The 23,997-nt window shown below is 31.8% G+C and overlaps 1 protein-coding gene across 2 annotated transcripts; it reads left to right on the top strand.

Moving 5' to 3' along the window:
- Positions 1-1,474: 1,474 nt before the first annotated feature.
- LOC132740045 (tubulin polyglutamylase complex subunit 2-like) lies at positions 1,475-19,481 on the top strand. 2 transcript variants are annotated; one of them, XM_060727900.1, is made up of 9 exons: positions 1,475-1,600; positions 2,007-2,094; positions 4,174-4,314; positions 4,632-4,733; positions 6,279-6,344; positions 8,940-9,103; positions 9,980-10,119; positions 16,295-16,369; positions 16,971-19,481. In XM_060727900.1, exons 2-9 carry the CDS (start codon positions 2,049-2,051, stop codon positions 17,032-17,034), a joined length of 798 nt encoding a protein of 265 aa, XP_060583883.1. In that variant the 5' UTR covers positions 1,475-1,600; positions 2,007-2,048; the 3' UTR covers positions 17,035-19,481. The 2 variants fall into 2 exon arrangements, with proteins under 2 accessions (XP_060583883.1, XP_060583884.1); XM_060727901.1 differs by lacking the exon at positions 6,279-6,344.
- Positions 19,482-23,997: the final 4,516 nt, after the last annotated feature.

The raw sequence follows: 23,997 nt of genomic DNA, 5'->3' as shown, positions 1-23,997 counted from the left end.
TGCAATAAAATCTCTGGTGACATTCTATATTTAGACATATAACGTAATCATTATAAAAATGCAAAGCGCTGAAATAAGTACAGAAACAAATCAGGCGCAATTTTGCTTCATATCAGGTATGGCAGCATTTATTTGTTAATGTGGTGTTAGATTCGAAATAATGTATCAAAATTGGGGGTTTTATCGCTTGATAAAATCACTTTTTGTCGTTCGGATGCGCATCATTATATCACTTGGGCTACGCCCTCACGATATATTTCCTCGCATTTGAACTCCAAACAGTGATTTTATTGAGGGATAAAATCACAGTTTAGGATATATACTGTGCTCCTCTTAGGTCACGGTACTTAACACTTTAAAACAGTAAAGAACACAAACAATAAACTCACACTACCAAAACTGTCATAAACTGTATCATTTAGTCATTTTTCTGCTATATGACACAAGGAAACAACAATATATTCAATCAAAATAAGTTTTAATTTGTCAGATGTAGACCGTGTGTCGGACATTTTGAAAACAGTATGTCATCATTTAACTCGCGGTAATGGTGTTTTATTTCAGTTTTTTCATGTTTCAGTTAAATTGTCTTTATGTTATTTTGCATAATTTTAAATATAAAAAGTATCTTTACATTGTAACTCAAAATTTATTTTTTCAACAAACAAGATCATTTAGAAAATGATGATTGTTTCAGACGTATGCACAAATTTAATGGACTATTGTTGTTTTTTGCAGAAGTTTGTAAAATGTTGCTCAGTTTTACGTAAAAATCTATAGATTTAAATTATTTTGCACAAAACTTTGTTGTTAAGGTGTTTGAATAAAATATGTCAATTCTGACCAATTTTAACACTGGTCACATGAAAATATGCCATTACCGCGAGATAAGTGTTGACGCGGAATTAGTGATGTTGAGTATATTATTTCTTAAAGAAAATTATACCAAATATATGCATTTAATAAATATCCAAACCACACACAATTTCAATCACTAAAGTGGGCGAATTGTCACTTAAGTGTGGCATGTCATTATGGGGTGAATTGTCAGTGGGGGGAATTGTTGTGTTACCTTTTATCAGATGCAACAGTTAAGTTTTAAATTAAACACATTAAACTTTATTTTAAATACGCAAATATTCTTCTCACAATTATCCACTGGTGGCTATGATTCATTAACACAATCATTTTCAAGCTGCTAGTTTGATACACTATTTTTTGATTATTTTCATATAATCCAAAGGTTCATTGTGAAGAAATTTGGCAGATAAATTAAATTTAGTGTGATGTTTAAACAAAACAATTGTTTTTGTTTTTTTATGAACAAACATCTGGCAAGACATTTATTTAACAGAAATGATGTTAACTTTCATTGTTGAATTTTTAATATTTTCAGATTATGTGATAAAAAATTTTTTTAGACAACCAAAAAATGTATTTTATGGTGAATGCAGAATGCATATTTTTTAGAAATACATGACTTTGATTTCTAACAATTGATACCCTAGTTTTTTCTTCAGAGAACAAAAGAGGAGTTTGTAAACTTGAATTGGAGCCAAGGAGACCTGCAGAAAGACCAAATATACTAGCATGGGAACAGGTAAGTGCGTTAAATTTTATTAACTATTGAACCCCCAACCTTCCCCAATAAAAGCAAAAAGCAACAACAACAAAAATGAATCAATAAAACTAAATTAATATAACATCAACTAGGACAGCTAAGTAACACATATGAGGGGAATACACACATGTGAGAAAGTCTAGTACTTTAACTTTTGTAAAGCTATTCCAGCTCGGTAAGCGCACAGCGGTTTAGAGCACATGTTGATTTATTTGAAAGGTTTTGGTTGCAAGTTTGAACCTTGCACAACTGGGATTTTTAAAAAAAAAATTATTTGGATCTTTTGTGTTTCAGATATTTAATCTTTATAAGGGTTATGATATTTATAAGATATCATTCAAATGTTTGTTTATGTTATGAAAATCAAACTTATTTCATTTTACAGAAAAACACAGTTTTTTTGCCAGAGGATTTGAAGAGTTTCTTCATGACATCTGATGGATTTCAGTTAACATGGTGTGTTAAAATTGAAAGTAAGTAAATATGTTAAGCATGTTTATTACTATAATTATGGTATGTGTTAATGTATGAATATTTTTCACCATTCAACATTAAATATACAAGCTCTTAATTTATAGCTTGATTGAATACAAACAGAAGTTTTTGCATATTTAAGTATCCCAACTTAATACCAATTCTCTGTGTGTAATTGCAAAATGTTTTTTTCTTCATTGGATTTGTGAAATAATATATAAAGATATTAGTAGAGAAAATTAATGTATGTTAATTTTCTTTATTCTTGCACAGCTTAATTTTTACAGTGGACTTACCCTACCCCAAATTTGCAACTAACTAAGATTTAGCAGCTGTCAATATAACCTCTGGTCAGGCTCAGTGTTTATGCTTACTATCCTGACTTTATACTTTCTTATCATTTAAATATTTAAATTATTTTCCTCTATCTTGTATGATTTCTTGTGGATATTATTTCAGAATTATCCATTGCTCCCATTATGTCAAGCTATTATGATCACTGTGTCATTATTGTCGTGCCAACACTTTGACGTTGTTAGACAAGGGGCATAAGTCTGAAAGCTATATTTTTGAAGTTATAGGGATTGCCACTTTTAATCTAAGAATTTTTGTCAAAATAGATTAATGATTTTCATTGCCCTTGACAGACAAGGGTGTCAGTGCCCTTAATGGACACGGGTTAATACTGCATGCGGTGTTCTTGATATTAAAAATGATTTGTACACCAAATGTTTAAGATATTATTCCGTCATTTTTAGCTCGACTTTTCTATGAAAAGGGGAGCTATCCTACTCGCCCCGGCGTCGGCGTCGGCGTTGGCGTCACACCTTGGTTAAGTTTTTCGTACCACCCCACTTTATTTCAGAAGTATTACAAGTATGGCTTTGAAACTTACCATACTTGTTCACCATCATAACCTCCATCTACAGACAAGAGTACATAACTCTGTCAAGGTTTTTGACAGAATTATGGCCCTTTTTTGACTTAGAAAGTGTATTGAGCTTGGTTAAGTTTTTTGTACCACCTCACTTTATTTCAAAACCATTGGAGGTATTGCTTTGAAACTGACCATACTTGTTTACCATCACGACCTTCATCAACAGACAAGAGGACATAACTCTGTCAAGGTTTTTGACAGAATTATGCCCCTTTTTGACTTAGAAAATACATTGAATATGGGTAAAATCCACTTATTGCCTTAACCCTTTGAGATATTGCTTTGAAACTTTTAATGCTATTTCACATCATTACCCCCATCTGTACGCAAGAGAAGGTAACTCTGTCAAGGATTTGTTTTAAAAATTAAGGCCTTTTATCGACTTAGAATCTTGGTTAAGTTTTTAGTACCAGTCCACTTTTTGACTGAACTGTTTGAGATATTAATTTGAAAGTTGGAATACTTGTTTACAATCATGATTCCCAAACATGTCCAGGAGAAGGTAATTCTGTCAAAGATTTTATTTGAATTATGGCCCTTAACTGTCAATGTTTTGTATTATAGGCAAGCACTAAAAAACTTAAAAAAATCTAAAAAAAATTCATTCCTATCCACTTGTTCACTTTACCATAAATTATGTCATATAAACATTGCTGTAATATTCAAGGGTATCAAACAACTAGTTATTTTTCTCTTTTTGTACTTGAAATTAAAATCAGTAGTATATGCATATTTCACATTTTATCTCGCCTATTTGATTGGTGGACAAGTTACACAATTCAGTAAAATAATTCTTCACTAAATATCTTAATGCTCATGGCCATTGTTCACTTTAAAAATACAGAGATTCTTGTATTGCCTTTTACTGCAAAAACTTTTTTTATTGGCAAGCAATAAAAAAGTCGAGCGCGCTGTCTTACGGACAGCTCTTGTTAACCAACCTAGAGAACATATTGCCATTATCTAAGGAGGGGACAAACTGTTGTTCCATTGTGCAAGAAACTTGACTCATTGCTCAGTACTGGTTGGTTCTAAAAATAGATTCAAGGGTGTGGTTGTAAGATCATAGCTGCCCACACCATCAAACTAAAACAAATTTGTATAAACTAAATTAAGCATTATTTTTACTTTGTTATATCAGATGGGCCTATACCTGTTGGAAAGATGTATCTGAACAGTATTAGCAAGATGCTCAAGTTTGGTGGTTCCACAAATAACACTTTAGTCAATCCAAGTCTAGCTGACCTTGATGCAGACTCAGATAATGAAGATGAAACTTCAGGTAAATTGCTTCATAGTAGCACTCGTAATTCATCTTTACAACCACCAAAAGTATTCTCTAAAAACTTTACATAATTATGTCAAACTCTTGATTTTTTTTGTAGTGTCTGTTTTGCTAGCTAAAAATGTTACACCCTTTGACATTGTTACAGTCAGAACAGAGCAGAACATATCTTTATTAACTCAAGTTACATAAGGAACACATGAGTATATATAAAAACAGTGGTATACCTAGTTGTGATAAATCTTTGTTTGTATATACTGCTATAGCATATTCCGTTTATATTATTGACTAATGCATCAATTACTTGTTTGTAGGGACAGAAAAACCAACATTCGATTGTCGATGTAAGATATTTGAGTTAGATCCCTGTGACGGTTATGGAAAAGTCTGTCTTGTGTATAAAGAAAATAAAACAGGTAAATGGTTATTACGGTTATTACTTTATATATGTTTCACTAGAGGTACAAATGTATACTGTGCGCCTCTTAGTTCACGGTACTTAACACTTAAAAATAGGGAAAAAAACAAACAACAAACTTACGCTACAAAAAATGTCATATACTTTAACATTTAGGCATTTTTCTGCTATATGACACAAGGAAACAACAATATATTCAATCAAAATTAGTTTTACTTGGTCAGATATAGACCATGTGTCGGCCATTTTGAAAACAGTATGTCATCATTTAACTCGCGGTAATGATGTTTTATTTCAGTTTTTTCATGTTTCAGTTAAAATTTCTACATGTTATTTTGCATAATTTTAAATATTAAAAGTATCTTTACATTGTAACTCAAAATTTATTTTTTCAACAAACAAGAACATTTAGAAAATGATGATTGTTTTAGACAATTATGCACAAATTTAATGGACAATTGTTGTTTTTGCAGAAGTTTGTAAAATATTGTTCTGTTTTATGTAAACATCTATAGATTTAAGATATTTTGCACAAAAACTTTGTTGTTTAGGTGTTTGAATAAAATATGTCAATTCTAACCAATTCTAACACTGATCACTGAAAATATGCCATTACCGTGAAATAAGTGATGACGCGGATTTAGTGATGTTGAGTATATTTACAATTTAAGCACCAATTGTATTTTTTTTTCAGATTATATATTTTAGTCATTTAAGATCATGTTGTGAAATTGTAACATAGAAAGGGGTATTAAAAGTAACTAGGTTTACTAAGACATATTTCAATACATATTATTTTCAATTTTTTGCCGAATTCATATAATAATTCTGAATCAGTAAGTGGATAGTCTTTGTTGCTTTACTTGACCATTGGATGTTTAATAAAAAAATGTTGTTTTTTATCAATTCAATAGAAAACCTTTCTGTGTCCATCTGCTTAACTGTCTATTCATGATGACTTTACTTAGAGTAACAAAAGTTTTTTATAATTTTTTAAAGGCTCTATTCTTGTGTTATTTTGAATGTTCCAGCCTTTGTTTTTTTCTTGTGTATATAAGCTACATCTAAATTATTGTTTACTTTTGTATAACGTTTTGTTATAAAATTATACATAGGTCAATTGCAAGAGACTTTTAGAATTTTAAATAGTGAAAATTCATGTGAAAAAAGTAAAGTAATAGAAAAACAACCAAGTAGGGAACATATGATTCTTTTTATAATTCATTGTGCGTACTTTAATTGCAAGGAGTTATTTTATTTTATATGTCTGTAATATATTATGACAATTCATATCAAACTATTGGAAATATTAGCTTTTATTAATGTTAGATGAATATGTTGTTTAGTTGTGTGTTTCTATTAAATTTATTGTCTTCATTTTAACAATATTTTATACATTATATGACACAACATGCTTTGTTTTGTTTAACAGGGATATTCTTATGTATGCAATAGATTTAGGCACTGACATATAAGATATTTTTATGATACAATCTTTTTTGTTCTAACTATTGTTTGATTTTGATACATTTTACTGTTGTAGAACCAGAATATAAAAAGTCAGCTGACATAGTCTCAAAAGTGTATACCTCCGATTACATGAATTATGGTAACATGTTTAAGTTCATGCGCTTCATATGCAGACAGTTTTCTTTTATAATTACAGTTATTTTCACCCCCACCCCAAACCGTTTTCATTAGCTATACTCCTTTTGCATGTTTCAGACAAACGTTAATGTATTTCTATATCATATACACACATATTTCACCCAGAAAATGTATGTCTTTATACATTGTATCTTTATTAGTGAAAACAATTCTTATTGTTTCTATACTTACTAAACAACACAATTCAGTGACATATTTTATAAGAAATCTTTGTATATTTTCGCATTCATAACATTTTGAGTTCTTGTGCATTTGTAATAAAAAAACATGTATATCAGCATATATCCTTCAGGAGTTGTATACAAGCACATAAACAAAAGAACATTATAAATGCCACAGTATGACAGGGTTGCTCAAATATAATTTCAGTCGCTCACAAACTCTGCGATATTAACCTAAATTAACTTCAGACTATATTTAGCGGCATACAAAGCGCACACTATATTTAGCATACTATTATTATTATAGTTTATTTTGCCAGGCAAATAAGTATGTGCTATTTGAAACTTACTAATTAAACCTGTTACTGCTGAAAATTATAATGGATCTGTCCTCAGTGGAGTTTTGAACATTCCGTTGTTAGGGGTTTCAATATCAAAATAATCAAACAAGCAGTCATAGTCAGAATGTACGGATATGCAGTTTTTTGTTTCTCTGTACTTGTAGAAATAGACAACTGATGTCATTATAGCAGTTAGTAATCAAAGCATTTAACATAGCATATTGTAGGGTAGGGAAGTACCATTTTATCTCTATCTTTGTTTAAAATACTGAGCCATATTAGATTTGTATGCTGTCACCATTACAAAATATAACCTGACACCATCTTATTTTTTTCTAGATTTATATAATATAAAATATAATTACCATATTCTTATATGCAGACAGACCCTTTCTTACTGCTATTATATTTACATGTTTTTATATTTACAATAAGTTATTATTTGGATTTAAAGAGATTTTTGTGTTATTTTATTATATGCATAATTTTTATGCTTTGAAGCTTTATTGATTTTATTAAGAATTGGTGTAAAGATTTATTACATACAGGTGAAAGCTTTTTTGCAAAGATGTGTGTTTGAATTTGCTATGTTGTATGCCAGTTAGTTACTACTGTATAGGTATGGTGTGTTGTTTGTGCTTTTATTGCACATCCATTTAGTTACCATGAAAGTAAAAGCTTCAAGTTGAAATATGCAATATTAGCAGTTAATTTCATTGTGTAAAGTCAAATGGTTTTAGATATAGTTTGCAGGTAAAATGTTCATTGTTGGTTTATTAAGTCAGACATTTAGTATAATTTATGTATGGAAATGAGATGTATTCTATATTTCATGTCAGAATGATATATTCTTTCATATTTCAGGTGTATGAAATGACATATGTCCAATGTTTCTATATGTCTTAAATGAAATATCTGTAGTTAATGAAAGATATCATATACAGTATGTTATATGTATAATGAAATATTATACAGTTTGTGCATATTTTTTCTTGTACTTAATGTGTTTTTCGATATACAATTTGGCAAAATTAAATTATTGAAAAGAGATAATTGAAAATTAAATGCTAATTCAAGTGTAAATTCTAGAAATATGTATTGTTTGGCATTATTATTGAGAATTATTTTAACAGAATTCCCTAAATGAGGACAACTAAAGTATAGCATTTTTATTTGTAAAACAAGAGTTTCTTCCCTTTAACATGTTTTATATTTTGATATTTTATTGTTCAGCATTGAATGGCAAGCTTGTTGTCATGATATCATGATTGTATGGGATATCATGTCAATGTGTCATGACGTAGGAATAATCTTAGTGAAGTCATTCTGTAAATTAGGACATTCTGTTCACCACTACAGTTATAACCCTGTTGCCTTGTCATTATTAATTTATACAATTTTTTTTTTAGTTTGATTGTGTTGCAAGCTATAAGCTTATTGAAACACTCTCGAATCCGTTCCGTTGAACCCACGTGGTCAGCAATCCTGAGATCACTAGTCCGACGCGTTAACCACTCGGCCACACCGCCACTCAATTGAGGGATATGTTAGAATTCAAAGCACAATTCCTTTTAACAACAACCTGGAACATTGCAGTTGCATAAATATATCAAATATCAAAGTGATAAAATATCCACTATAATTTTTAATCGCAAAATGCGCTTGTGAAAATATTGCATTTTTCTCACTTCTCAGTATGATATACAGCATATTCAATCAGAACAAACAAATATCCTCTATATATTAAAAAGAAGTTTTTCCATGGAATATTAAGCACAATAGGTCATTTTGATAATTCAACATCACATATTTTTCTTACAGAAATTCTAGCTAGTTCTCTATGTATCAGAGAACTTTTTGCAAATGTTAAATTGTATATTGTGACTCAACCTGGTACAGCTTAATGTTATATTTATTGATTTTTAGCCATTTATTTCCTTAAATTCACTACAAAATCACATCTTTCCCCTAAAGAAGTAAATCAAGCTTTTTAATTCTCTAATATTTATTCAACTAATATTTATGATATCACAGGTGGTACAGATCCAAAAATAGAAGTGTGGTTCCTGGACCGAGCCTTGCGCTGGCACTACATTGCAGAGTCATTCACAGCGTACTACCGGCTAATGATCATGCACCTTGGACTGCCACAGTGGCAATATGCTTTCACAGATATTGGACTCTGTCAACAAGCAAAGGTATCATTATTTAGTATAATTTATAGTAAATAAAAATCTTTTCTGTTCTATTCCTTATCACTTTTGTAACTAAACTAATTTATTATTTTGATTCCAAAACAATATGTTATCCTACGATTCTGACATTAGGATTTTAGCTTTTAATTACGGCTGTCATTGAATATTGCAATATCAATAGATTATCGATATTAATGATCTCACACAATATCGATACACACTTTAAAATATTGATACAAGCTAAAATTTATTTATTTCTGTTCTCAGAGTATTCCTAATAAGAGAAGTCAATTTTTTCCATTTTCTTGGCTAACTTGAACTTTAAACTTTGTTTTCATATGTCAGTTCTGTTAGTTTGTAGTAATTGTAATGTCTAATATAAGCATGCATAACACAATGATCCTATTATATAACACATATTTATATGTTTTTTATTGTATCTACTGTCAAAGTCATTATATCGATATATTGTTTATATAAAATTGTCTCTTTTGATATATCAATATAAAATTTTCCATCAATGACAGCTCTACTTTTAATTTATTACCAACTGGTTCAAGACCTTATACATTTTATAGCTTAGTTTTTTTATATTTTGTAATCCTTTATATATGTTTTAATTTTTGCTTGTCTCTCAACCTTTTCTCTATCAATAATCTTGTTATGTATCCAATTTAGAGCTGTCCACTGTCAATTAAGGAATGTCATTTGTAAAGATAGAAAACATTGAACTGTAATTAGTGCGAGGTCGTGTTAGATTACAAGTAAATATAGGTTAATTTGGTTCTCAATAGTATAAAGCCTAATATCAAATCTTACTGTTGTTGCCCCCAACTGATGCTATGTTTTAACTAAGACATTTTATTTCTAAACATTCAGCAATGGTTTAATATGTATGCTCCACTCCGCCTCGAACTTGATGCAGAGATTGGCATGCCAGGTATTTCAAGATCAGAATCAAGCACCTCAACAACACAGATTGATGTAGGGAAAGTTTTCAAAGGAAAATCAGATAAAAAGTGAGTAACATTGATATGATCCAACTTATTTTTGTTTCACTGGCTGTGCTGAAAGCATGCCAGTCTACTTCTTATACTATTCAGTATTGTAGATATGGAATAAGCAAAGTTAATCAGTACAATGATGGTCCTTGCCTCTCTGGCTTCATATAGTTAAAGGCAGATACTTTAACTACTGTATGTGGGTATTTGTTACAGAATTGTAAAGGTTACTGACTTTAATCACATATAATATTCTCAATGATGTTGCTTTAAATTGCACCATGATGTTAAATTCTTTTATGTGAGGGAGCTGTGTAGCTGGCAATGTAAATGTCAGTACTTCTATTTAGATGCTTACTTGTGTTTGAAGTTATGCATGACAGATGAACTTCTTTTATTCTTACTCAAGCAGAAAATTTAAGATATGTCATTTCACTGTATCAGTGTGACTTGAAATGCAAAATAAATAAAGAAAAGAAGGCGCCATTCTTGTAACAGCTGTAAATTAATTTGTACAATATGTCAGACAGAGCTGGTTACAAATTGACACGCTGTTATTTAACAGACGACATTCAGTATTAGATCTGTTCCTCTAGTGAACCATAAAAATGTCTGTGAACATTCTGATGTCAAGGGTTAGAAAAGTTCATGCAGTAAAAAAGCATGGGATAATGCAGGTAATAGAAAAAAAGAAATATCACAGGAGTTTAAAACTGTGACAAAAGTTGTAAGGTTCATATTGCCATAGAAACATGATTGAATAAGGGAGATTAGAGAGAAATGTTCAGGGGATTAAGACTACCACCTAAAATTGGTTATAAAATTATAGTAATTTTAGATGTGTAGATATAGGGCAGGATAGGATTGGTTGGTGTATGCATTATGATGCATGAGGGAATATTAGGGAATTTGCTTACACGATGAGAAACTATCAGTTTTATGTTCATAAATTCTGAAAAATATTGTCTTAACAGCTAATATTGTCAAATTATGTTTGTGATTTCAACTTTAATTTACTTCCTCTGAACAATTGGTTAGAACATCTATGTGTGTATGGTACTTGTACATCAGTTTCTGTTTGATTAAAAACTTACTATTCTAGTTTTTGGAAAATTTTCTTAATTCAGAAGGAAATCCCATTATGAAATACATCCTCCATTGTCTATAGTTTTATTTGGCAGATTATTTCATAACTTGGGGGAGAATTAATTACAGGAAGAATTGTATAAATTCTATTCACTCTTCGGCAAGTAACAATTAGTGTCTTTGCAAATTGCGTCCTTGTGATAAAGGCTAATATAAATATAGGTTAAGGTTAATATGTACTTGGTCTAATTTTGGTCAACTTAAGGTTTAAAAACACTTGTAACCTACAATCTTATAAAATTACCTTGTATATTACTAACTAGGCAATGCTAAAGACTTTATACAGGAAAAAACACATTTAAGTCTTGTTGAAACAACAATGCCTTAAACTTAGAAAATTGGCAGTGGGTCTCTACAAAACTTAAAATTTGCCTTTCTTGGAGTCACATAATTTATGTAGACTTAATTATATTAAACATATTGTGAAAATTTTATACTTCTACACTACAAAGCCCAGAGCTTAAATATTTAATGGCACATAGCATAAATTTGTAATCTTCTACAAAAGTTATACTAATCATGATAGAGAAGTAAAAATTGCCCTGCCCTTGCATTAAATTTCTTTATGTAGAATAATGGGGTTTTATTTAAGTTAACATTCAGTAAATAAAGTATATTTATTTTATTTGTACTGTTTCAGTGGAAACTCTGGAGAATCTTGTCAGTTGTTGCATCATGGAAATAATTGTCCTATTGATAAGGGAAACAGTTTTTCACAACAAAAAAAACAACAACAACAAAAACAATAGTAACAGTGTGTCACACATTTATCTTTTTAGAATTCAATTCATAACTGGTTTTGTCAAGTCTGAATTGATATTCTTTAGAAATAATTAAAAATCTCATTGAAACAAAAAGGAATAGATGAAAGCTCTTTTTCCTGGATATTAATGTCTCTAGTTATTGAAACTTCAGCAGACCGTTGTCAGAAACAGGATAACTAATTTCACAGTAATTATGTCTCCCCAACCTCGGGGGGAGACATATTGTTTTTGCCCTGTCCGTCCGTCAGTCCGTCCGTCCATTCTTCGTTTCCGGACGATAACTAGAGTTCCTTTTGACCTACAGCTCTCAAACTTCATAGGATGAATGGTCTTATTGAGCAGATACCCTTTTTTTTTTTTGGGGGGTTTCAGTGGGTTCAAAGGTAAAGAAAAGGGAAAAACCTTTTGGTAAAATTTCTCTTTTTCCCGGATGATAAATAGATTTTTTCCCCTCCCCCACTCGGGGGAGACTTTATTTTTTTTGGCCCTCCCGTCCCCCCGTCACCCGGGGGCCCTTTTCCCATTTCGTTTGGGGGAACGATAAACAAAAATTTCCTTTTACCAACACCTCAAACTTCATGGGAAATAAAATGGTCTTATTGAGCAGATGATCCCTATTGTTTTTGGGGTCAGTAGGTCAAAGGTCAAGGTCACAGTGACCGTTGGTCAATTTCTCGTTTCCGGATGATAACTAGAGTTCCTTTTGACCTACAGCCCTCAAACTTCATAGGATGATTGGTCTTATAGAGCTGATGATCCCTATTGTTTTTGGGGTCAGTAGGTCAAAAGGTCAAGGTCACACTGACCGTTGGTCAATTTCTCGTTTCCGGATGATAACTAGAGTTCCTTTAGACCTACAGACCTCAAACTTCATAGGATGATTGGTCTTATTGAGCAGATGATCCCTATTGTTTTTGGGGTCAGTAGTTCAAAAGGTCAAGGTCACAGTGACCGTTGGTCAATTTCTCGTTTCCGGATGAATAACTAGAGTTCCTTTTGACCTACAGCCCTCAAAACTTCATAGGATGATTGGTCTTATAGAGCAGATGATCCCTATTGTTTTTGGGGTCAGTAGGTCAAAGGTCAAGTCACAGTGACCGTTGGTCAATTTCTCATTTCCGGATGATAACTAGAGTTCCTTTTGACCTACAACCCTCAAACTTCATAGGATGATTGGTCTTATTAATCAAAATGATCCCTATTGTTTTAATGGTCAGTAGGTCAAAGGTCAAGGTCACAGCGACCGTTGGTTAATTTCTCCTTTCCGGATGATAACTAGAGTTCCTTTAGACCTACAACCCTCAAACTTCATAGGATGATTGGTCTTATTGAGCAGATGATCCCTCTTGTTTATGGGGTCAGTAGGTCAAAAGGTTAAGGTCACAGTGACCATTGGTCATTTTCTCCATAGACAGCCTTCATTGAAGTGACTACCGGGTATTTACATTATCTTATCTCCATTTCCATTCCTGTTTCCATTCACAGTTATTCTCAGCAGTGGGGGAGACATGCGCTTTTTTACAAAAGCATCCTCTAGTTTCAAATTTTTTTACAAATGATTTTTCTAAATAATGTAAATTTGTCTCATTTGTAGAAAAAAAACCCATAGAATTCATAATTTATTCAGCCTTTTTTCCTCACCTTTACACTAAATTCTTATAATGAGATACACAGATGAAACATCATAAAATATAGGTTGAGTTCAAATTGAGCTTTAGACAACTTACTTTTCAAATAGTTAAGTTGTCAGGTGGGGTTATGAATCACCTTTATTGATAGTTCAAGTGTATTTTTAAGAACCATTTGCTATTACTGTTTGGTAAAACCAAATTTTTGTCTCAATAGTTTTTAACTTTTGCTTTTTTAATTTTGTTTTCCCAAGATAAAAATTATGCTTTTAGAAAGGTATGACAATTTGATTTTTTTTAAATTATTAAGACAACAGTTTTATAGTTGTTTGTTTAATTGAAAATTTTTAAACCAAATTTGATTACAGCAGCCCAAGGCCTTAAAAGCCCAAATGTTAAAAATTTAAACCCAAACAGGGGAGCTTTTAAAATTTCTTTTTTTTTAATCTATTTCTACAGAAATTTAAAATTTTGGTTTATCATATTCAAATTTAAATGTAGTGCCCCACATGAAAAAATTCCATGTTAATCCCATTACATTTTTTACATATAAGGGGCACGGGAAAATTAAAAGGGTTTTAAATTTTGAAAAAAATTTTCGGGAAACAAATAGGCCCCAAATTGTTTTTTTTTTGAAACAAAAAGGGAAATATTAAATTGTTTGTTTATAACAAAATAAAAGCTACTGTAGATGTGATATTTGAACATCTGACTGTCACTTTATCCTTGTTTTTTTCTATAAAAGAAATGTCTTATTTGTTAACTGATATGTATTCATTCTTTAAGATTAGAATATAATCATTTATTCATTACCAGAAAGGTGGTAATAATTATAGCATGTATTTAAATTTATATAGAATTGCTGTGTCCAAATGTCTTTGATATTTTAATCGTTTATTCTTGTCATTCCTTGATAGGGAAAGTTTTAAAAGTATTTTGCTTAAGTTGTCTGTAACTATTCAATCAGAATCAAATCACTTACTTTATTTAGCTCCTGCTAGTAATGATGCCTGGATCTTCTAACATCTTCTCCTATTTGTTCAGTGATATATATGACATTCATGTCCTCTATTTGAACCATTGACCATATAAATTATATATTTTCTTCCCCATTAATATAGGGATACAAAATGTATATGGATTTACTTGTAAGGCTTGTATTTTATGAATCTTTGAGTAGGTTTATTACATAATCCAGTGCTAGGTGATATAAATACTATAAGAAACTGATGCAGTTTCAATTAAACAAATAGGATGTAAGGTTACAGCAAAAGCTTGTATCAAGTAAATTATTATTGATATTGTTTCATTTCATAAAAAAAACAACTTATCCATTTATCATTCAAACATTGCAAAAAAATTATTATGTCTCCCCCACCTCGGGGGGAGACATATTGTTTTTGCCCTGTCCGTCCGTTAGTCCGTCCGTCCGTCAGTCCGTCCGTCAGTCCGTCCATTCTTCGTTTCCGGACGATAACTAGAGTTCCTTTTGACCTACAGCCCTCAAACTTCATAGGATGATTGGTCTTATAGAGCTGATGATCCCTATTGTTTTTTGGGGTCAGTAGGTCAAAGGTCAAGGTCACACTGACCGTTGGTCAATTTCTCGTTTCCGGATGATAACTAGAGTTCCTTTAGACCTACAGACCCTCAAACTTCATAGGATGATTGGTCTTATTGAGCAGATGATCCCTATTGTTTTTGGGTCAGTAGTTCAAAGGTCAAGGTCACAGCGACCGTTGGTCAATTTCTCGTTTCCGGATGATAACTAGAGTTCCTTTTGACCTACAACCCTCAAACTTCATAGGATGATTGGTCTTATAGAGCAGATGATCCCTATTGTTTTTGGGGTCAGTAGGTCAAAGGTCAAGGTCACAGTGACCGTTGGTCAATTTCTCGTTTCCGGATAATAATAGAGTTCCTTTTGACCTACAGCCCTCAAACTTCATAGGATGATTGGTCTTATAGAGCAGATTGATCCCTATTGTTTTTGGGGTCAGTAGGTCAAAGTCAAGGTCACACTGACCGTTGGTCAATTTCTCGTTTCCGGATGATAACTAGAGTTCCTTTAGACCTACAGACCTCAAACTTCATAGGATGATTGGTCTTATTGAGCAGATGATCCCTATTGTTTTTGGGGTCAGTAGTTCAAAGGTCAAGGTCACAGTGACCGTTGGTCAATTTCTCGTTTCCGGATGATAACTAGAGTTCCTTTTGACCTACAGCCCTCAAGCTTCATAGGATGATTGGTCTTATAGAGCAGATGATCCCTATTGTTTTTGGGGTCAGTAGGTCAAAGGTCAAGGTCACAGTGACCGTTGGTCAATTTCTCGTTTCCGGATGATAACTAGAGTTCCTTTTGACCTACAGCCCTCAAACTTCATAGGATGATTGGTCTTATAGAGCAGATGATCCCTATTGTTTTTGGGGTCAGTAGGTCAAAGGTCAAGGTCACAGTGCAGTGGGGGAGACATGCGCTTTTTTACAAAAGCATCCTCTAGTTATTTATTTGTTATTTATTTCAGCGTCTTCAACATGAGATCTTACAATGAAATGATTAAATTCATCATACATCCTATGCTTTCATCCATATCTTTGGAACATATTTTGTTTCCAAATTATTAATAGTAATTTACTGAATGATTTTTATTTCAGGAAACCTGTTCCTGCCCAGACACAGTCTCAGCAATCGCAAAGTCTCCGGAAAAAACCAACAGTAGCCTCAGCAAAGTTTGTACCTTATTCATCTATATTTGATTATCATATTACATTCTACAGTTCTCCATTTATAAGTGCATCTTTACACTAAAGCTATGATGTTCATGTGTCTGTTAAGTATAGTCATTACTTGTGTTCATACCAAACATATTTTCTGAAAATGAAATATCTGGTTCATGTAGATGTTACTAGGATACGAGGAAGTTTAACAAACTTATCAAGATTAGTCTGCTAGTTTAATATATCACAGGGAAAATAAACTGATATAAGCTTACTAAATAAAGTAGCTTTATACTGTCTATGTGTCATTCTTAGTGTAGGCAAATGGAGGATTCTTGCCTTCACAAAGTAATTTTACGATATGTGCTGGAAGTAAAATGTCAGAAAATCTGTTTTTATGTTTAAATGTGTTCTCAAAAAAAGACGTCATTAAAGACATTACTGGTCAAGGTCATTGGATATAAGTTGTAAACATTTCAGATTCAGAAATTTATCGAATTTCAGTTTTTGTTTAGTAATAGCTGCGCTACTCATACTGGTTGATTTGTTTTTGTTATTTATACTAACTCCGTTTTGATATTTTGTTTATATTTCATGCTGTACTTTATTCTAGGGTTGGCCAACAACCAGGGTTAAAGACAAGCAGTTCAGCATCGCAGTTAGCTGGCAAGAAATGAAATATTTTGTAGCTGTGGGAAGAGTTTTTCTGTTTGCAACCATACACATGTATGTCAGTAATGCCTCAGGGCTTTACTGGTCAGTTAAAACGCAAGAGAGATACACTTTCCACTAACATGATGCCATGATACAAAATATCTCCCTGTAAAATTCTTCATCTAATATTTGAAAGCACTGTTTAAAATTTAATAAGGTTTTCTAATAAATTCAACTTACGTGTACTTTGTTACTTAATTAGAAACAATGATTGATGTTTAGAAATGTCATACCTTAAAACTTTATAAGATACATGCTTATTTTTGAAAAGATTGGGCGTTTAAAATTTACAATCATGTATAATTATGTAGTTTTTTACACGGATCACGGATTTCTATGTTAGGATGTTCATAAAATAGTTTTTAACTTTCTTATAGTGATATACAAGATAAACTTGCATGAGGGATTAAATTTTAACTTCATGAGGTTTTGTTTGAAAATAAGATGTCTTTGCAGGGAATTAAGGTTGCTGACTTCAAAATTCATTAAGTGCATGATGACTAAATGACAACAACAACAACAATCCGTAGATATATTTTGATTTGTCTTATAAATCAGTTGAATTTCTAGAGCAAACTGGACCAGTAGATGTGTATTATGTAATATTGTAAAATAAAATCTTGAGAAAGTATGACCCCTTGGAAGCATTAATCATAAGAAAATAACAAGAAAAACGCAGACTTCGTTTGATAGGGTCTGTACATGAGGGATAACAAAAAAGTGCAACATCCCTGTTTAGTTTTTGTTATAATGGAATATTTGCCTTGTAAATGATAATTATATTTAAAAGTATGCAGTAATTGATTTTATTCTGTTACTTTGAAATAATTTTATTATGCCCCCGCCATGTAATGGCCGGGACATATAGTGTTACCCTGTTCCGTCCTTCCGTCATTCTGTCATTCCGTCATCATCAGTTTCCGTTCATTATCTTTAGAACGGTTGCACACATTCAACTCAAATTTGACATATGGATATGTCATGAGAAAATACAGGTAAAGTTCGAATTTGGTCATGGTTCTATGATTTTTGGCAGAGTTATGCCCCTTTTACTTTGAAAATAATATGAAATTTCAGTTTTCGTTCATTATCTCCCCAACGGTACAACACATTCAACTCAAACTTGGCATATGGATATGTCATGAGAAAATACAGGTCAAGTTCGAATTTGGTCATGGTTCGATGATTTTTGGCAGAGTTATGCCCCTTTCACTTTGAAAATAATATGAAATTTTCAGTTTCCGTTCATTATCTCCCCAACGGTACAACACATTCAACTCAAACTTGACATATGGATATGTCATGAGAAAATACAGGTCAAGTTCGAATTTGGTCATGGTTCGATGATTTTTGGCAGAGTTATGCCCCTTTTACTTTGAAAATAATATGAAATTTTCAGTTTCCGTTCATTATCTCCCCAAAGGTACAACACATTCAACTCAAACTTGACATATGGATGCGTCAAAGGAATGCGCAGGTCAAGTTCAAATTTGGTCATGGTTCAATGATTTTTGGCAGAGTTATGCCCCTTTCACTTTGAAAGTAATATGAAATTTTCAGTTTCCGTTTATTATCTCCCCAATGGTACAACACATTCAACTCAAATTTGACATATGGATATGTTTTTGGAATGCCCAGGCCAAGTTCGAATTTGGTCATGGTTCAATGATTTTTGGCAGAGTAATGCCCCTTTCACTTTGAAATATTAATATGAAATTTACAGTTTCTGTTCATTATCTACCCAACAGTGTTACATATTCAACTTAAATTTGACATATGGATATGTCAAAGGAATGGGCAGGTCAAGTTGGAATTTGGTCATGGTTTGATGATTTTTTGGCAGAGATGTGTCCCTTTCTTTTTGAAAATAATATAGAATAAGCAGTTTAAGTTTGAATTTGGTCGTGGTTCAATGATTTTAGACTAACTTATCTTTCCTGAATGTTGGAAAAATTTTGAACTTTCAGTTTCAGCACTCATACTTTTAGCCATTATTTTGGCTACAAATATGCTATATGCTATTTTTAAAAGGTTAAGACTGAATAATTTCAGTGCCTTGAACATTGTATGAAAATGGTTTGTGTTAACATTGAAAAGTTTTAAGGGCTTTGAACTTAAAATGAAAAAAATAATTAATGCACCATCTGAAATTTTGGCTGCATGCGGGGGCATCCGTGGCATGATGACACATTTCTAGTTTGTGTTGAGATATGCTTTAATTTGAATTGCATGATAAATGTACATAAAAATAATACTGTTGTGTCAGAAATTACATTTAGAAGTAATACACTCTACGGTATATGTATTTAAGATATATTATGATTATAGAATATTTTTCTGCCTGTGATAATGTGCTTTTATTAATTTGATCACTATTTTTAATAAAATGTGCATAACATTTTGTAAATCATCTTGTTTGTTCATTATTTTTGTCCAAACTTTATCATCCTTTGTAAATAACGATATAGGGAAGAAAATTCGAAGCAAAAGACCCCAAATCATAAAATATACATTATACACATGTACGAGAGTTAAAATGTAAGACAGTCTGTAAACAAAAATAATATAACTGAAGAAGCCACAAAAGGTAAGACACAAAGTATTATAAGCGACGACAAACGGAAGAAATCACCTGATTTACGAGGACGATGATCACAGCTGCTTAATGATAAACTTTACCATATATATATAACCACAAGTAATTAAAACACGTATTGGGAGTTTCATCAGGTTTTTATGAGGAAGTACTGGTGTATTTTTTTTTCCTGGAAACCTAAGACTAATAATAATGATTAAAAGTGTAAAACAGCGCTAATACAAGTTTCAATTGAAATAAGAATATCGTCACATTAAAAAAGAATAGTCCATATTGAATAAAACTAAAGTATATTCAACATGGTTTTAATATGAGCCGCGTCACGACAAAACAAACAATGCGTTTGCGACCAGCATGGATCCAGACCAGCCTGCGCATCCGCGCAGTCTGATCAGAATCCATGCTGTTCGCTTACCAACCCTTTTACAAGTAGAGAAAATAATAGCGAACAGCATGGATCCTGATCAGACTGCGCGGATGCGCGGGCTGATCTGGATCCATGCTGGTCGCAAATCCATTATGTTGGTTTTGTCATGACGCGGCTCATATGTTTTCGTTCGTTGAAGAGCCCAACAGTACCCGGCTTGATAGCACCATCGTTAATACCAAGCAGGGCAACAAACAAATAGGAAGTGTGCAAGGACGGGGTATATCAATTGTAATAAATAATTTAATGTTGAAAGGAGATCAAATTAGAACATGCGCAAAGTACTTTCTTGTGTCCAGATAACACTTGACAGAAGAAAAAACTGAAGTGTAATATTTATGATAATATACGAACAGTACCAGTGCTGACTGAAGACCAACACATAACAATAAAACAACACTTTTCTCACATTATTTATGATTTAATCTGTTAAAGATTAGATAGATTTTGAAATGTTGTACTTTAGATGATAAGTTTGATGACCTTTTCTAATAACAACAACAACAAGTATCTGATGTCGGGCGCTTGGAGAGGTCATGCAGTAAAACATGATTTATTGAGGAATCACCAAAGGATTTTAAATGTGTCATTTGGATTTAATGAAACATACGAAAGATAAAATTCCCAGAGGTTTAATACTGTCACTGAAAAAAGTGCTTACAAAATGTAATTTTTGGATATAGATATTAAAGCGAGCTAATGATTGATGTGCCAAGTACAGAGATAAATGCGGGAATATTAATAATCAAAACTGCTGGTACTATAATTAATTCTAAAGATTAGTCAATATCGTCTTACACTATTTTTCTGCAACAGAAATTGTTTTGAACGTAAAATAAGGCATTAGTTTGTTTGAATAGTAACGCAGGGAAAATGACGGTTATATAAAACAAAACGTTAAAAAAAAAACGTAACATTCGAATATACTGATACTAATTTGATAAGGGTTTTCATTTCGGAAACAATTGCCTATGCTTGCAATGTATCATTTAACTTCATATTTAATGCAACTACTACGGAACACCTGGCCGATTATTAATAAGCATCCTGGACATTAAACGTATCGAAAGTATTTCTATCACGTGACTTAACGTAAACGTAATCTTCTTTTGGCAATATTGACCCGAGTCTTTTGAATATTCAATGACCTTTTGTCCGTAATACTGCGGATTTTAAAGCGGTACACATAGTTTTTATATATCTTAAGTTACTAACACATCACCCGGTACATGTCTAACTTGCCTCAGTGACAAAGAGTTAAGACTTAAAGTTTCAAATTGAATGTTGTTGGTTCGAATCCTAATGAAAAAAACATTTTTAATATTTCTTTTCTTTTTAATTATATTTTGTAAACATTGGAATACTATGTTTTTGTGCATGCCAATCGCCCCATTGGGCGACTTTCCAGTACCGTCCATGAACTGGCTCTGTCAAACCGAGCCTGAAACATTTCAATTTTGTTGTTTTGGGCTTCTCACTCTATTTTACATGTTGAAGGTATACATGGTATAAAACATTACATATTTATGTATGTATCAAAGTTATGAAATTAAAAAAATATGACACCAGAAATTAAGCAAATGATTTATATGCACTAATGCTGCATTTTATTAAAAATAATCTGTTAAAGAAATTTGAAAAATATTTTTTGTCGAGGATTTGAACTTGCAACTTCGAAATTGCCGCACTGGTGAAGTTCATTTATTTCGGAACCGATGTAAATATAACATCGATTAATTTACTTCAGGAAAGGTAAGTCATGTGTGTATGGATAGTATATAGAGGTTTAAGACATTATTGAATTGTAACTTTCTATATTTCTCGTAAATAAAATACATGGACAAATATTTTTTTTATTTCTTTTTCTTTTTTCTTTTAATTTTATTGATACATTTTTAATATATGATAATATTATATATACATGATGCAAAACATATAAGACGGCAAGAAGTTTAACTCATCGGGACAATGGTATGACAAAGAAACAATACTAGTTTAGTCATTAGACACATATACCTGGGCTGTATAAAACTGAACAAAGAAAGATGTTCTTTAAATGTTAAGCATCTAACAGGTTCATAGTACAAACATTATAAAACACATCTTCCTCTTTCAATAGAATACAAAGTAATCCTAATGTGCCCTTAAACTATTATCTGTTTATATTTCTTTCTTTTTTCGTTGATATAGTAACATACATATATTACATGTATTAGATACATTAATCTTTGAATTAAAGATGGCATTATTAAACAAGTTATGGTACTTTTAGAATAACTGGTCTATATGACCAGATAAATGTAAGTAAAAAAGAAAGATGAAAACTCTTTTGACGGGCTGTTAAGGTAGAACGTGACACTTTGCGAACTTTCGAGTACCGTTTTGAAAATTGGCATGCAAAAAGTTGACCATATGTCTGATTAGATTCCGTTAATTTTATTCCAATAGTTCAGCCAATTTTTGAACACGCGACGTCAAAGTTGACCATCCAAGTCCGTTTTTGAACATGACGTCGTTGTATATCCTTGGCAACTTATACGGGTATCACAACGCCATAGGCGATCAAAATATCTTAAATTCTACAGCATTCGACGGAAATTGTATTTTACTTTTAAGCTGATATTAAATTGATCGTTTTGCGCCGAAAAATGTTTGAAAAATGGAAAGAAAACTGTAAATGTGTAAAATTTGAAAAGTTTAGCCGTAAGTTTCGGCTTTAATGCGGCTTATTTAAAAATTCCTGAAATAAATGTTTGATTTTTTTTTCTTTAAACGTCATTTGAAATGTATACTAAGCCAAAATGACTAAAAGAAATAAGAGGTCACCGACTCAAATCTTTCGGTACATGTGATTTTATTTACCCACCCCTTGAGTAATTTTGTAACGAAATTCGACGTATGCAGCTACGTTGAAGGCAATAATGTTCAGCTTATCAGAAGAACTGTTCTACAGTATTACTTATACATAATATGAAACAACAACAACAATGTTTCATTGCAAATGCTTAAAATTTAAAATGAGACCTTACGATGAAAACGCATATTTATATTTAAATCTTAGCCTGGGATTTAGTCGTTGATATATTGCTTATTCATAACGTACGAGCATGTCACAATTTCTGATTGATATGTAGCCGAATTTCCGAACAGAAGCAAAGACTGAACCCAGGCTAGTAAAGTCTAAATACAGCTACATTTCAATATATCGTGTTACTTGAGCAATAAGGATATGTCAGCAGTGTACAAACTTGCTAGATATGTAACAAAAACTGTCTAGTTAACTATCATCGGCTTGATCGAAGTGCAATCTCTTGAATTTATTATCGCCTTTCCATTTTGTGACGTTTATGTTTGCTGTAAAAAATATACAAAAAAGAAGCAAATTTTCTTCTTGTTTAATTAACAACTTCATAAGGAATTGTAATTATTAAAGAAAATGACACCAGATGTTCAACGGCAACGCGTACACTGCGCAAACAAATACAACCTAGAGTTATGATTGTAGTGTAACTTTTTGATATTGCAATGCAATAAAATTAATGATCTTGAATCGAGAAATATGCCAAAAGGAAAAAAGCAACTATATATTTCTATGTAAATTTGGAAATTTACCGAAATTCTATCATAGATGAATATGTAGGCTACAAGAAGTTCTGCAAAGCTATAAATTTTGTATTACCCACTCTATGAGTGATATACTGTGAGTGATATGTATTTCATTTCACCTTTTTAATGCAGAATTTCACTTGTAAACAAAAACTATTGCAGCAATTTGACAGAGTATATGCTAAATAACTGTGCGAAATATTGACAAATTGAAAAATAGGTTCATATATGAAATTTAGTTGAAGCAACAGTCATGTTTGAAACGTTAGCAGCTCAGTGGGGTTGGACTACAGAGGT

The sequence above is a fragment of the Ruditapes philippinarum genome, unplaced genomic scaffold, assembly GCF_026571515.1.
Source record: "Ruditapes philippinarum isolate M1 unplaced genomic scaffold, ASM2657151v2 ctg8067_1_1_1_1, whole genome shotgun sequence".
In the NCBI taxonomy this organism is placed as follows: Eukaryota; Metazoa; Mollusca; class Bivalvia; order Venerida; family Veneridae; genus Ruditapes; species Ruditapes philippinarum.
Note: the sequence above shows the minus strand (reverse complement) of the source record. Positions and strands in the feature narration are given on the sequence as shown.